Source organism: Dipodomys merriami, unplaced genomic scaffold, assembly GCF_024711535.1.
Source record: "Dipodomys merriami isolate MVZ:Mamm:240054 unplaced genomic scaffold, mDipMer1.0.p SCAF_2, whole genome shotgun sequence".
NCBI lineage: Eukaryota > Metazoa > Chordata > Mammalia > Rodentia > Heteromyidae > Dipodomys > Dipodomys merriami.
In genome coordinates this window covers 36,950,145-36,966,027 of record NW_027203381.1, presented here as the reverse complement: position 1 = coordinate 36,966,027, position 15,883 = coordinate 36,950,145, and the positions used below count along the sequence as shown (strand labels likewise).

The 15,883-nt window shown below is 38.4% G+C and overlaps 1 protein-coding gene across 3 annotated transcripts in view; it reads right to left on the bottom strand.

Moving 5' to 3' along the window:
- Positions 1-10,223, bottom strand: part of Ss18 (SS18 subunit of BAF chromatin remodeling complex) — a 55,594-nt gene extending 45,371 nt beyond the window's left edge. The window contains exons 1-2 of one of the 3 annotated variants that reach the window (XM_070029411.1): positions 10,066-10,223; positions 7,331-7,407 (exon numbers count right to left, since the gene is read on the bottom strand). In XM_070029411.1, coding sequence (XP_069885512.1) covers positions 7,331-7,407; positions 10,066-10,134 — 146 coding nt within the window. In that variant the 5' untranslated portion in view covers positions 10,135-10,223. The remainder of the gene's footprint in view (positions 1-7,330; positions 7,408-10,065) is intronic. The other 2 variants (XM_070029413.1, XM_070029410.1) reach the window with 2 other exon arrangements.
- Between the last annotated feature and the right edge of the window lie 5,660 nt (positions 10,224-15,883).

The following is a 15,883-nucleotide window of genomic DNA, read 5'->3' as shown; positions in this document are numbered from 1 at the left end:
AATCACTTATAAGTGAGCTTGGCTAAACTCTCTTCATGATTGTAAAGGTTAACTCCAACGAAACCACACTAAAAAGTGGTAGTAATCCAGCTACCAGTGTCTGATCACAATGTATGTAAAGAGAATCCATAAATACAAAATAAATCTGTGTCTAATTGTTAGGCTGCCATAAAATTTCATTTCATGCAAAACAGTAACTATAAATTACATCATAAGTCCAAAGAATTTTATTCAGACAAATGAAGTATTTAATTCTAATTCAAAATGAAGTCATGTTTTAAATTAACATATTAAAGGAATCATAGCAACCATTTCTTCCTGAAATAATTTATTCACCAATTTTTTATTTATGGAAAAAACTTTAATTTTCACTAACTATAAACTTTCCTAATAGGTCGATACTTTTAATGTTGTTCCCCACATAATACCTAATCAGACATGATAAATTCTTATAATGATCCCTAGACAAGCACAATCATATAATTATATTATACTAAATTATTTTATTTTATTTATTTTTTTTTTTTTTGTCAGCCGTGGGGCTTGAACTCTGGGCCTAGGCGCTGTCCCTCAGCTCTTCAGCTCAAGGCTAGCGCTCTACCACTTGAGCTGCAGCGCCACTTCCGGTTTTCTGGTGGTTTATTGGAGATAGGAGTCTCACGGTCTCTCTTGCCCGGGCTGGCTTTGAACCGCGATCCTCAGATCTCAGCCTCCTGAGTAGCTAGGATTACAGGCGTGAGCCACCAGTGCCCGGCTACTAAATTATTTTAATGGTTATGTTTTTAAATGCTTCAAGTAGCACTAACAGCAACAGATTAAATTGTTTTGTAGAAGTCTTGATCTTAAGAAACAAGATTTCACAACTCTCCATTATTTGAAAACCAACCAGTTCTTTTAACTAAAACACCTAATTCATCCTAAAGTACTCCTTCAAGTTTTCCTTTACTTCTTTGGGTGTTAGTATGGATGAACTACACTGAGATATATTTTCTGAGGACTATTTACTACCCCATCAAAAATAAAAATACTAAATCTTAAGAGGGTTAATTTATTTGTGACACTATCAAAATTGTTATGATTATTAGTACTTAATAAGCCAATTTTAATAGCCTACTAACTAAATACAATCTGTACAAACGACAATCTCACTTGTCTAATAAGTCAAAGTTTCATGAACTTTTAAGCATCTATAAAAATAGAATCACTTATGGAGAATTAAGACATTTGTCCCAACTCTCCTAACCATTAAATATTTTTTACAATTTAATTCTGGAATTATTTTAAACTTCCAGGGCAGTTTCAAGAATATTACAAAAGTACTTCCTTCTTTCAGATTTCCTAATTGTTAATATTTTTTCATATTTTACTAGAATTCTGTTTCACATACACTTCTATCCAAAACACTTGATAGTTGCAGACATAATTCTTTAATACTCCTAATAGTCTTCATTATGTTAATATTCCCCAAACAAGGTCATTTTTATGATTATAACCATGAGGAAACATTTACATATTACCATATTATACATAAAACCCATTTAAATTTGTCTTAATACCTGCAAGTCATTTTGCCAAGTATAAAAAAGAAAAACAAAATTAAAACAATTTAATTGGGTTTTTCTTATTTCAACAAGTTTTCTTTTCTCTTTAACTTATTTACTTATAGATTTTGTTAGTTTATTGGTTTTTCTCTTTTTTTTCTCCCTTGAAACAATCTTCTATAGCTCAGATTGGCCTGGAAGTTGCAATCCTCTGTCCCAGCATTCCAAGTGCCAAGATTACAGTCAGGTGCCAACATATCTGCTTTGAATAGCTATTTGCTTTGGTAAAATTACACTGTTATTATACACTCATCAATTAAGCTTTTTCTCAGAGGCTTATTGTAACAGGGCTCAAAGATAGATATGAGCAAAATCACTCATAAGCTCAGATTTTTTTTCATAAGTTTGCATACAGGTCACCTAAAACACAATTTTAAAAAATTCTAGCAGAATCTTGACTACAGAGATAAAAATATTAAGTGAACATTTTCCTGGGAAAATTTTTATTAATTATTGTTCCATGTCATGGAAATAGGTAATAATCATGCACAACTTTTTAGTCAATAATGTGTTCAATATATTATTGCAAAAATAATGGTGTAGACTGTTTAATATCAGATATCTGTTTTTGTAGTTATACAATAACAAAATTATAAACAATGTGTATTTCAGTATGTGTCATTAACTTTAAGCAACATGATTGTAGCTTCCTAACATACATTTTTTTGTTATTTTATTTTTACTTTTTTGTCAATTATGGGGCTTGAACTCAGGACCTGGGAGCTGTCCCTGAGCTCTTTTTGCTCAAGGCTAGGGCTCTCCCACTTTGAGCCACAGCACTACATCCAGTTTTCTGGTGGTTAACTGGTGATAAGAGTCTCATGGACTTTCGTGCCAGGGCTGGCTTTGAACCACAATCCTCAGATCTCAGCCTCCTGAGTAGCCAGGCTTACAGGTGTGAGCCACCAGTGCCAGCTCACATTATTATTTCTAAAATATTATATTAGTAAAACTGAATACATAAGCTAAGGAGAGGCAGAAAACTTACTCAATATGGTGTACTGATGACAGTAATTATTTAATGAGCAAATGACAGATAAGAAATATATGCAACATTTTGTTTCATGATGATACTATCCTAATACAGATATGCCCGAATACCTATGATAATTAACCTATTAAATGAGCTTATTTCCCAAAAATTCCACTAACAGCTACATTAATTATGAAAATTACTATTATATTTACTGAAACAACTAAAAACAAATCTGAAAAAAATCCTTTACCTAGAAAGTATAAGTACATTTATTAAGACAATAGCAGATTTTATAGATTGAAAGTTACCTTCTTGAGCAGAAACTTAACATTAAATTGCCTTAAATCATAATAAGAAATAAACCTCTAAATCACAGTTAACTATAAAACTACCTGAAATTGCTTAACCCACTCTATAAATAATGCACAAACCAATCACAATTGACTAGAACTTTCTCACATACATGTTACTAAAATGTGAAGAGAAGAAGATATGAACATACAGCTCCACAAGCGATTTTTACATGTCTTGCAGAAATGGTTATATTACTCAATATGTACAAAGATATTACCTGTGAAAAACCTTTAGGTGGTGGGTAATATAGTGTTCATTCTCTTGACATGTTTATGTTTTCTAATTTTTTACAATGCATAAACTGTTTTCAAAAAAGAAAACTATTAGCCAGGCACCAGTGATTCATGCCTATAATTCTAGCTACTTAGGAGGCCAAGATCTGAGGATCATGGTTCAAATCCAGCCCAGGCAGAAAAGTCCTGGTGAGATTCTTTATCTCCCAATTAACCACTCAAAAACCAGAAGTGGCACTGCAGCTCAAGTGGTAGAGCGCTACCCTTGAGCACAAAGAGGCTCAGGAACAGCACCTAGGCCCTGAGTTCAAGCCCCACAACCAATAAAAAGAAAAAAGAAAAAAAGAAATCTAGTTTAATTTTTTTAAATACTGCTTCAGACAAAACCACCATATATGAGGATATATTCAATAAGAATTATATTATCATCCGGGCGGTGGTGATTCACACCTGTAATCCTAGCTACTTAGGAAGCTGAGATCTGAGGATCTGGTTCAAAGCCAGCCCCAGGCAGGAAAGTCTGTGAAATTCTTATCTCCAATAAACCACTCAGAAAACAGGAAGTGGTGCTGTGGCTCAAGTGGTAGAGCGCTAGCTTGCCTTGTGCTGAAGAGCTGAGGGACAGAGCCCAGGCCCAGAGTTCAAGCCCCATGACCGACCAAAAACAAAAAAAATTATAATATCAACTCCCACATAATTATCATTTGTTTCTCTTTATTTTGCTTTTACTTTTTCAACTTTGAGTAATAAGAACACTTACTACAACTGAGAGGAGAAATTTTTTTATTCACAAACCAATTCCAATAATGTGAAAATAAGAATATGCAAAGAAAAGAACACTAAGAATGAAATTAAATCCATCAAAGCTGGACAAGGTAGTACTTGCCTGTTATCTCAGCCACTCACTTGTGGAAAAGTTGAGAATACAAAGAGTAAACCAGTATTCTACTGATTCAAGCTGAGAACATGAGTTCTCATTCTATCTATCCATAACATATACTACTGAAGCCAAAGACAACTGAATCTGTCCTGTACTTTAAAATCCCTGGGTTTTATGTGGGGTCCTTAAAAGCCATAGCTAACAATAATTACTCTAATAACTGTCTCCCAATTTTAATCAATTCATGCCTGACTTTAGGTAGTGATCAAACCATTGATGATTTGCATAGTTAAACTACAGAAAAATATTAGCTAGAACATTTTTAAACAATTTTTCAAATATATAGACAAGATTCATTAAAAAAAGTTTTCTAAATATAAAGAACAAAATATACAAGTGATTAGAAAATAAAATAATCTAATGCCCAGATCTTAGTTTAAACAGCTATAAAAAAGAATTGGGCCAGGCACTGGTGGCTCATGCCTGTCATCCTAGCTGCTCAAGAGGCTGAGATCTGAGGATCACAGGTCAAAGCCAGCCTAAGCAGGAAAGTCCTTAAGACTCTTATACCTCCAATTAACAACCAGAAAACCAGAAGTGGCCCTGTGGCTCAAGTGGTAGAACAACTGCCTTGAGCTGAAGAGTGCAGGGACAGCACTAAAGCCCAAAGTTCAAGCTCCACAACCGACCAAAAAAAAAAAAAGAATTGGGCTCAGAAAAATGGATGATACTGAATTTGAATTTGACTAGAAAAAAGTACAGGATAAAACATTTTGTGATACAAGAAGAAATTTTTGTTTTGTTTTTGTCAGTCATAGCGCCTGAACTCTGGGCCTAGGCGCTGTCCCAGACCAAGGCTGGCACTCTACCACTTGAGCCACAGAGCCATGTCTGGCTTTTTCTGATTAAATGGTGCTGAGGAATCAAACCCAGAGCCTCATGCATGCAAGGCAAGCACTCTACCACTGAGCCACCTTCTCAGCCCCACCAAGAAGAAATTTTTGGAACCTAAGGTAGAGTGCCAGCTGTGATTAAAAGGGGTGAGCGTAAAGCTCTGAGTTCAAACCCCACCTACAAAGAAAAGGCTATGCTTGAATCACAGCTTCACTTTCAGCATTTTTGTGATTAATTTGAGATAAGTTTCAGACTTTCCTGATGGGGCTGGCTTCAAACCACAATCTTTAGATCTCAGCCTCCTCAGTTGCTAGGATTACAGGTATGAGCCACTGGTGGTCTGCTTCCAGCAAGACATTTGTTGGTTATACCTACATTTGCATCAAACTTCAGTCCTCTGTATCTAACCTTCCTGAGTGGCTGGGATTTCAAAATAAAGCACATGTACACCAGCTTAAAATAATGGGTTTGGGGTGGGGTTTTTTATTTTTACCAACTTCCCACTTTTTTAATAATCTGATAGCTGATGTACAAAAATTCTTACAAGATAGCTAAGATCTACCATTAGTGGAAATTAATGAAACCCAGGACTCTGAAAACTTAGAAGAAAATAAGCCATTACAATCTTTATGCAGGGTAATTTGAAATTGTTATGTTAAACGAAGGAGAAAAAGTACTGGACACATGAAATTTAGATAGAGTGAATCAAGTGACAGCAACAGATCAACACAGAAGGAAAACCTAGCAAACTGGTGGTTACTGGGAATATCTGCCTGAGAACAAATCAAGAGCTCTCTAGCAAAGACATATGTACCTAGAAACAATGGTTTCGCAGAGATAATTTCAGACTTTTCTGCCCAGGTTGGCCTCAAACTTTTGTCCTCAAAATCAAATAAAATATACTGAATAAAATATTCTCAAGCTATGTTGTCCAATACAACAGTCACTAGACATAGTGAGGTATGGTTGGTCCTCAATGTTAAGAATATGTTAAGAACTACAGAGCCAATAGTCCTATAAAGAGTGTATCTGCAAACGCTGTACAGTTTTATATACTGTACTTTTGCTGCCTTCTAGATAATTTATTTTGCAACACATTACTGTACAGTTGTAAATAACTTATGTACTATAACATCACTTTCAGTTATGTGTAAAGAAATAAATTATTTAATTAAAATGTTAAAAAAAAAAGAATATGTTAAGAGTGATACACACAATGGATTTTAAAGACCTACTGTGAATACAAGAAATATAAAATCTTGGGGGGGCAGGGGGAGGCTAGGAAGGGATGTGAAGGGTAAACAAAGGAGGAGGCTACAATGCTTGATAAGAAATGTACTCATTATCTTGCCCATGTAATTGTAACCCCTCTGTACAGTATGTTCACAATAAAAAATATATATATATAAAATCTTGTCCTTACCTCTCTATTGATTACATAATGAAATAACGTATTTTACAAATACTGAGTCAAATAAAATGTATCATTAATTCCACCTGTTTCATTTTGCTTATTGACTATGTCTGCTAGAAAAGTAAAGTTACATATGTGGCTGGCATTTGTATACCAGCAGGACAAAGTTGCTTTAGAGATGCTTATTACTGAGTTTAGTGAATATTAGATTCTATTGGGATTCACTATTTACTTCATACACATCTCTTCTAAATAAAAATATGTGGTCCTTAGAAATGATAACCAATTTTCTATTTATTTCTATAAGCTTTGTTTTGTTATTCCATAACATAAATGTACTACATATGTGAAGATCTATCTTTCTTACATATGAAGCCATACACAAATTTGACTTATGTATTCAAGTATGTATAAATGTCTCTACAGATTTCTCTGAAGCTCTGGAGACTGAACCTAGAGCCTTGTGCCTGCTATAAGTACTCTAAGTCATTATTTTATAAGGCAGGGTAAGAAGAAGAAGAAAAAACAGACATAGAACTCCCTCACAAAGGAATTTTTTGTAAAAAAAAATCACCAATACAAAACCCTACACACACATGTTCAGAGATACTATGAACCAAGAATTAGCAATAACCTAAATATCCATTACTGATGGATAAATAATGTAAAATGGAAGACCAGCAATGAAAAGGAATAAAGAACTGATGCTTTAGCACAGTAAACCCTGAAAATATTATGTGAAACTTAGAAAATAGGTAGTTATGAGGGGACTAGAGATTAGGAGAAGAATGGGGAATGACTTCTCTTGGGGATGATGTTTCTAAACTTGACTAGGTAGGCATCAGTACAAGTCTATGGGTATATTTTTAAACTTTGAATTGTACACCTTAATTACCAATCAATGAAAGCTCTTAATAAAAGAAAAGGCAGAAAACTAACCAACAAAGAAAAATGAGAAAAAAAGTTTATCAGTCTTACTGAGAACACTCTGAGGCCTTTCCTTTATTCTGATAGTCCATTATACACTGAATAAGATGGTTATTTTCATCCAACATCTGAAATGAAATTAGAAAAAAATGTAAATGTCATATATCAAATAAACTAGAAAATGTGAAGGAAATTAATAAATACATCTTAAAGTGGATCCCTTAATAAAATACTATTACCCCAAAACAATCATTACATAATATAAAAATCATTTTTAAGCAAGGACACAAAAAAATGAAATTCTCTTAAAACTCCTTTTTGTCAATGTTGCTATTTTATAAAATTTTTAATTTCACTCCAATAACAAATTCTAAAGGAAGATTAGTAGAACTAGCTCTTTCTCACATAGTTTCATTAGATACTAAACTAAATTTCTATAAAATTGGGCACTACACAGTTCATATAGATAATCCTTTCAATAGTGATTTATTTTTTTTGTTCAGATTTCTAGAAACTTTTCATCTATATAGGAACTGGCCCACTAGGATCTTTTTCACATACATTCTAAAGCTTACCATAAAAAAGCTTTATTTTACACTTTTGGCATCATGTAAAATCAGTAATTTTTAATATCTCTATTCTGATTAATCACCCTCCGAATTATTAACTGAAGCCCAGAGAGAAAATAATAAAACCTTTCCGAAAGTAAGTTGGTTTTGATGTATTCTCATGCTTTGGGGTAAGAAACAGTCCTTAGCCAAAATGAAGTAAATACATGAAAACTTCAGTCCAGGAGCCTTGAGTAGGCAGACTGCTGGCTAGTTTCCAAGTTTTATAACAGTATTTTTGTGATTCTTCAAATAGAATGCAATAATAAAATACAATTATTTCTATGTACTATCTATAAGTTGTCTCAAAAAAATAAAAACAAACAATATACTAATTTATCATTCTATTGTCTTACAGTTCTAAATAATTCTGACTTTGAGAGTTAAATAATTCAACTAAGTTAAGTGGCACTGAAGAAAGAGTACTGATCACAGCAATCAAGAGTTAAGTTTTGTGCCAGCTTTGCTATCCTTAGCAAACCACTTAAATCTTCAGGAGCTTAAAGATCAAAGGACAAGAGATTCCTCCTGAAAACGTTCAGTCAAAGAGTAAGACACAATACCACAATCACACGAGGTCAATAATTTAATGCAACTCTTCTAATTAACATTAAGACCCATATAACTTTAGCTGTGACTTTTTCCTGCACATTTTTCATAATCTTCACTTGTTGGGAAAATGTGACTTTCTAATAAGCAGTTAATTCTTAAGTACAGAAACCAGATGCCAAAAATGTACCTCTAAAAACGCATTAATCCAGTACTGTATCTTCTCACCTATTCTCTTCAATCTAACAAACTTGACATTTAGACTGTCTCACAGCTATCAATTTCCAAAAGGGAAAAATGAAGCACCTAATTTGGGATCTATTTTCCTCTTATCAGAGAATGGAAAATAATTGAGCATCATTCACTCCAGACTTTCTAGTAGAAAATAATCAATCCTCTAGAAATACAGTGTATGTGTGTGCATGTGATGTCTCCTCAGGCTGTAGACTCAGCACTGCATGAAAACACTACATTTTCCTGGCACTGTTCTGCTGGTTTGTTCAAAAAAAAGCAACAGTTGGGCAGATGTCAAATGCCCAACTAAGTTCTTTGAAGAACTGACAAGTTAAACAGGAACCTATTAGCCCGATCTAGGGGTGTAACAGTGATGCCCACGGTGTAGTAAAAGTGGACTTTTCTATTTTCGATTTTTTTTCCTACTGTAGAGAACAAGCAAACACGTAAGGTAAGATGCTAAGCTTGGCTAGTTAACAACTTTGGGAAGTCTAGCTCATGAAGTTTTAGAACGCTGCCACCAGAGGATAAGAACCTTTGTGCCCACAGAGGACGTTAACACCGGAGTTCGCACTAGCCTCTCCATGAAGGGCACGGCGGACTGGTGTTTTTATCACGACTTATGTAACTGGTCACGACTTGACTCCCCCACCAGACCCAAAGTTCCAGGAGGTAGGGACCACGGCTCGCCCAGTCATCTCGGCGCCTGCAACAGGCGTTCTCCATCAACACGTCCATCAGAGGTAAAGCACAGGGGTGATCCAGAGGGAGGGAAGGGGGGGGGTCTGCCCCTCAAGTTCATGGGGGTGCTGGGGTTCCACTTGGGCTGCGTCTCTGACTCTAAAAAGGTTCCCGAGTGAGAGAGACCACCCCCACCCCAACTCCTCCAGCTTGAAAGCGGGGTGACGACCGGCGTGCAGACTTCCCCTCCTGGGGGTCGGGATCGGCACGAAGCCACCGCGGCGCGCGGGGCGGGGCGACGCCAAAGTAACTGTGCGCGCGGCGCGGGGCCCGGGGGGCGCCCGGCTCCGGCACACCGCCCTTCCCCGCGCGCCGCCACCGCCGCGCCGCCGCCGCCAGGCGCACGCGCCCGCCGCCCGAACGCCGCCCCATCCCAAGAGAAATCGGGCGGCGGTTGCTCGGGGGCTTTTTGTGTACCCCTGTCCCAAAGTGCCCGAGCGCACCGAGGGCTCGGTGGAGAAACCGGCTCGCCCTCTTCCTCTACCCACTCGGGAAAGGGGGGGGGGCTCAGCCTGCGCGGCTCGGTTCCCACACTCGGCGGCTTCCCCGCAGGCCCGCCTCCGTCCCCGGCCGGCCGACTCCGGCCCGCCCGGCCCGCGGTGTTTCCCGTAGGAGCGGGACGCGCCTGGAAGCCCTGATCCCGAGAGGTTTCACCTTCTGAATCGCCGCGGGTGTGATCTCTCCCTTGCCTCGCTGCCTCGGGGCTGCGAACGCCACAGACATGTTGCCGCCGTCACCGCGATCGGCAAGTCCCGAGCGCTCCCGGAGAACGGCAAACTGGGGGCAAGACGCCGGCCTCTCGGGCCGAACCACTGTGGAATGCGGGGAGGGGGGATGCTGCGGGGCGGCGCACGCCGCCGGCCGGCCCTGCCTAGGGCAGGGGGCGCAGGCCCTCGGACAGTACGTTTCTGGGTGTTTCTGAGGAAGTACAGCCCCGCTGGACCGTCCCCGTTCCGGCCCTGGCCCGCGCCCGTCGGCCCCGGTATCGCGGCACCCCCGTCTCCGGGAGCAGGTGGTAGGGCCGCGCCCCAGGCCTCCCTCCGCTCGAGCGATTCAGGAAATGGTCCCGCCGCGGCGGGAGAGGCGGCGGCAGGGGCTGCCCCTGCCACAGGAAATGCGAGCGGCCCGGAGCCGGCCCGCCCCCTCCGCGCGGTCCCTCTCGCCGCCTGCTCGCCGCCGCTCACCGGCGTCCCTCCCGCCGCGGCTCGGGGGCTCTGCACCCGACCTGCCGTGGTTTTGTTTGTTTTTTTTCCAACTTGGTCCTCGCCTCCCCCCCGCTGCCGGGGAGAAGCGGACGCTCCGATCGGTCCCCGCTGCGCGGAGCGGGGCGGAGGTAGGTCCGGAGTGGTGCAGGCAGCCCGGGAGCATCTGCCGTGCCGAGTCCGGAGGTGGCAGGAACTCGGAGAACGCGGATTCGCTGGTTTAAATGGCCAGGCTACGCCCCGAAGGCGCACCTCGCCGTGCACGGTCCCGCCAGCTCGCCAAGTGGAAAGTAACCCCGACCCGAAATCGGGACCCGGGGGCCGTGTCCAGCCCTGGAGGGCAGGAGGCCAACGGGGATGGAGCGGCCCCAGAAGAGCCCGCCTCTGGGGTGGCACCCCGTAACTGAAACGCGGCTGGGTGTCTTCAGACTTGGGGAACCTTTGCAAGAGGACGCCCTCACGCTGCGAGTCATAGATGTATGCATACTTGGTGGCTTGTCCCCCAGGCCAGACTTCAAGTCCTGGTTCTGGGTGCCGGAGAAGAAGAAAAACTTTTCACATGAATGAAAAACACACACACACACCTGCAAATGTGGGTCTATGTGTTGCTGTAGGTTAATCTGTAATTTTAGGCTTTCCTGTAAGACAAAGGGAACGTTGATCGGAAACGTTAAGTCAGTACCTCGGTTTTGTGTGTCAGTACACCAACAGTAAGTCAGTTTATGTGTAAGCTGAAAAGCAATACAGTTTAAATTTTTGTGTCAAAGAAATGCTTTTTTTAAAAAAAAAGGTAAATTGTTCATCCAGAAAATTTGGGTCTCCCCCAAGTTAAGTAGAGAGCCAGGTGCACTCAACACCCGTGCACGAAGAGCCACAGCCTTTCCTGTGATTCTGTCCATGCCATGAAAACACTGTGTGTGTGTGTGTGTGTGTGTGTGTGTGTGTGTGTACATGTACACATGCACGCGCGCCCATTACATGAAATCTGCTGGAGAGCATCAGCCAAAAAAAATTCCAACCAGAAATGCAAATGATCTGAAAGGAGACTCTAAAAAGGGGGCTCTACCTTACCCTCCAGCTTCCTTGGTAAAAATCCAACAACCCTTCTTTGGAAAAGTAGAAGAATCAGAGAGAAGGAAAATGGGGTAGGGGGAGGGGAATGAGTGGGATTGGGGAATACCTAAGAGAATGTTGTAAATCTTGTCTTACTTCACCCTTAGTTTAGGGAGGAATCTTGAAGTAGATTGCATGGTGGAAGAATTAGGAGGTAAAAGAAAATAAAGAATGTCTGGTATTTAGTTAAGGAAGAAATAGAAAATCTGAAGGTTAGCCTAAATCTGGGAAATGACTGTGTAGGCTGGTATAAAAGGGGGGGAAAAAAGTCATCAGGCAACTATATCCCCAACCAGAAAAATCAGTTCCCATTTATTTAAATACTCTTGGATTGAGATATCTGAAGAAAGAATCCAGGTCACAAGCATGAAAGGATTTTAGAATAATCCTAATGGAACATATAATGTGACAAAATAGAATAATCAGCATGAAAAATTCTTGATTATTCACACAAAATGACTGTAAAGTAGGCTGATATAACTTAAAAAATGAAAATAGAAATTGTACTGTAGCAGAAAATTCCATTTGATTTTTTAAAACATTTCCATTTTTAATTTATTTCTTACGTAGATTTCAGTGAACTAGTGAAATGTTGGTGGAATATGTTCATTGTTTACTGAAACTATAAGCATGGGATTAAAAATTAACTTAATTCCTCCAAAATCATACACATGCAGATAATGTAGATAACTTTGCTTTCTTGAAAGAATTTCTTTAATACTCGTTTATAGTCAATAGAATACCTGTACAACAAAATCTGCTGGTATTTTAAGCCACTCTGCTACAATAAATCCTTAGTATATATTAGGAAGGCACAGACCAAGTCAAGTCTGCTCATAATTGGGCTCAGAGCAAAACCCCTTAGGTAATATCTTTCAAAATATTTCTACTCACAGTCTCTGTGGCATTTGATGAGTCAATTTGAGTTGTGGCTTCCACAGATGTCAAGACTACAAGGAGAACAGCATATATTTATATAATCATATTCCAGCCAGAACAAATTATTTTTCCAGTGCTCCATAAAAGACTTTTATTTCTGATACTCCAGAAAAAATTCACTCAAAGTGAACTATAATAAAACCTAACAGGCATTTTCATGAAGTCTTACATTGTCAGACATTGAATGAATTAAGGATGAATTAAATTTTGAAGTATATTTTGAGGATTAGTGATGTAAGGAAGTATTTTTCTACAGAGTTTCTGCATATTTATACAGACAATGTTGAAAATGTACAGGTTTGGAATTTCTGGCTATTTTGTCTAAGGCATGATATTTAATAGGTCATTCCTATATTTCTCATTATGAAAATGTGGTGTCCAATCACTAGATATGTTGGAAAAGGGATGTATTCCCAGCATTAGGGAAGTAGAGGCAAATACATTGTGAGTTCAAGGCCACACTGGAGGTATGTAATAAAATTGACTCAACATGAAGAAGCGGCTAAAACACTATTAGAAATAGTTGGGTGTTTTGTTTTGCTTTTTAAGTCTTTTGCAGTATGAAGGACTGAATTCAGGGCCTTGCCTGTGCTAAGCAAGTGCTCTACCACTGAGCTACTTACTCAATTCCCAGCATCATGAAAATAGCCAAAAAAAAAAAAAAAAAAAAGAGCAAAAGAATAACATGATAGTGAAAAGATTATATAAAAGTGAAATTTATGATAACAGGCATTCTGGCATTCACCTGTAATCCAAGCACTGTGGAGGCTAAGGCAGGAAGATTGTGAGTTCAAAAGCAACCTGTTTACCAGGGATAAGGTTCAAGTCATAGAGCACTTGCCTACCTTGAGTTCAGTTCATATCAGTATCAAAAAAACTAAAATTTAAAAAATGATACTATTGAATGATGTTGTAATTAAGACTTTGGGGCTCTTTGAGATGAAAATATATTTTGCATCGTAAAATGGCCATGGGACCAAACGTTAACATTTAAACATGAAATGTCCTTCACAGGTTCATGTGTTGAGTGCTTGGTCCCAGCTGGCGCTGCTATTTTGGGAAGTTCTCCCAGGATTCAGGACCTTATTAAAGGAACTAGATCACAGGAGTCATAACTTTGAAGGTTATATTTGGTACCCAAACCCTGTCTGGTCTCTACTTCCTGTCCACTATGAGATAGTCTCTGTCATCTGCTCCTAATGGCATAATCTACCTCATCATAGACCAAGAAATACTGAGCAAAGTGACCGTGGGGTTAAACACTCTGAAATGGAGCCCAAATAAGCCTTTTATGCTTTACTTATTAGCTCAGATATTTTGCTGACGACTATGCCAGTGTTAACTAACAACACTGAGTAGCATTACAAAATTTCTGACCTCCTGGATATTTCAAACAGTACAAGAAACCTCAAGGACTCCAAGATCAAACTCCTTAGCAAAAATTTAAAATAAAAAACAATTTTAAAAGCAAGACTGATGTATCTATTAAGTCAATAGGGAGGATAAAATAGAATCCTAAAATAATATTCAAGTAAGTCCAGAAAAATCAAAGAGAAAAAGGAACCTTTAGACTAGTTCAGTAGTAGAGTACAGACCTAACATGTCCTGGTTCCTTTCTTAACACCAAAAACAAAAAGTGAGAACTTTTACAAAATCATAAGACAAATATGAAAGCATAAGATGATATCTTTCAGCACAAAAATATTGACAGTCACAATGAATATGAATGTTCTAAATAATACAATTAGAAGGCAAAAACTGGGAGAAGAACTTTCTAAATTGTCAGGATTTCCCCTCACAAAATCCTATCTTCTATAAAAAAGGAAAAAAAAAAGAAAAACTAGAGAAAAGTTTTAATCAAGTTTTGACCACATAAAAAATTAACCAAAGGTTTGCCAAAGCTACTGCGTATTGAAGAAAACGTTAGGATTTTTAACCTGCCCAATAACCATACAATGCTCGCAGGCTCCAAAGTATGCTTGAAAACCAGCTGACTCACAAGTGTAATAGTCATAACAGTAGCAGCATAGCAGTCTCTACAGGAGGCAGAATAGGTTTAGAATTTATAAGATAAAAATCAAAAACAACTCCTAGCTGGGCACCAGTGGCTCATGCCTATAATCCTAGCTCCTCAGATGAGATTTGAAGAATGCAATTCAAAGCTAGTACAGGCAGACAAGTGCCAGAGACTCTAATCTCAAATTAATCAGCAAAAATTCAGCAGTAGAGGTGTGGCTCAAATGGTCTAGTGCCAGCTTCAAACAAACAAACAAAAAACTAAGGGACAGCACCCAGGTCCTGAGTTAAGCATCCACTATAGGTATACACACACATACACACACACGGAGACACTCCTATTCCTAGAGTTAGTTTGTCCTAACAGGTAACTATCTGAGAAATCTAGACTCACAGACCAAAGATTCAAATAAAAATTTTTACCAATCTCTGCAACATTGAAAATAAGGACACTTTAATTTGTTCTTACCCAAGTCATGCATTTTTGTCATTTAAATTTATATATTATATCTTTATAAACCCATAAGATTATGGTTTTGATTGAATTAATAATTACTTGAAACGATATGTATTTACTTGTCTTACATTTTTCCCTGTATATCCAAAGGGAGATCACTTTCTTCTGCTTGAAGAACATTCTTTAATATTTTTTTGTGTTTGTAACAAATGACCTTTGTGTTCATGTGAAAAACACTTTCATGTGCCTTTAATTTTAAAGAGTATTCTTACTAGATAGAGAATGTCATGTATTTATTTTCTGGCATGTTAAATACAGAATTATTGTCAGAAATTGGCTGATAAGTTAATTTGGCATATCTACTTAAACTTACATATAATTCTATATCATGTATTACTCATTGAAAAACACTGGTTCAAGAAGTTACACATATTTTGTAAATATGCACATTATATGCATATTTATATGCAAGTAAATATGCATATGGTATATCACAATTCATATTTTTATATCATCATTTCATCAGGAGTCTTTATTCATCATATTAAAATTTTTGGACACTTTGATTAGTAACCATGAGATTCTCAAGCTTTAAAATTTCTAAGCTTTCTGCCTGGGTAGAAAATTGAAAGTTTCCATTTTTATCTTTGAAACAAGTAAAATCTGTTATCACTGTTTTTCTTGAAGTGATAGGCTCACTTTATTCACTTTCAAATGTATGCCAAAATATCTGACTCTAAATAAT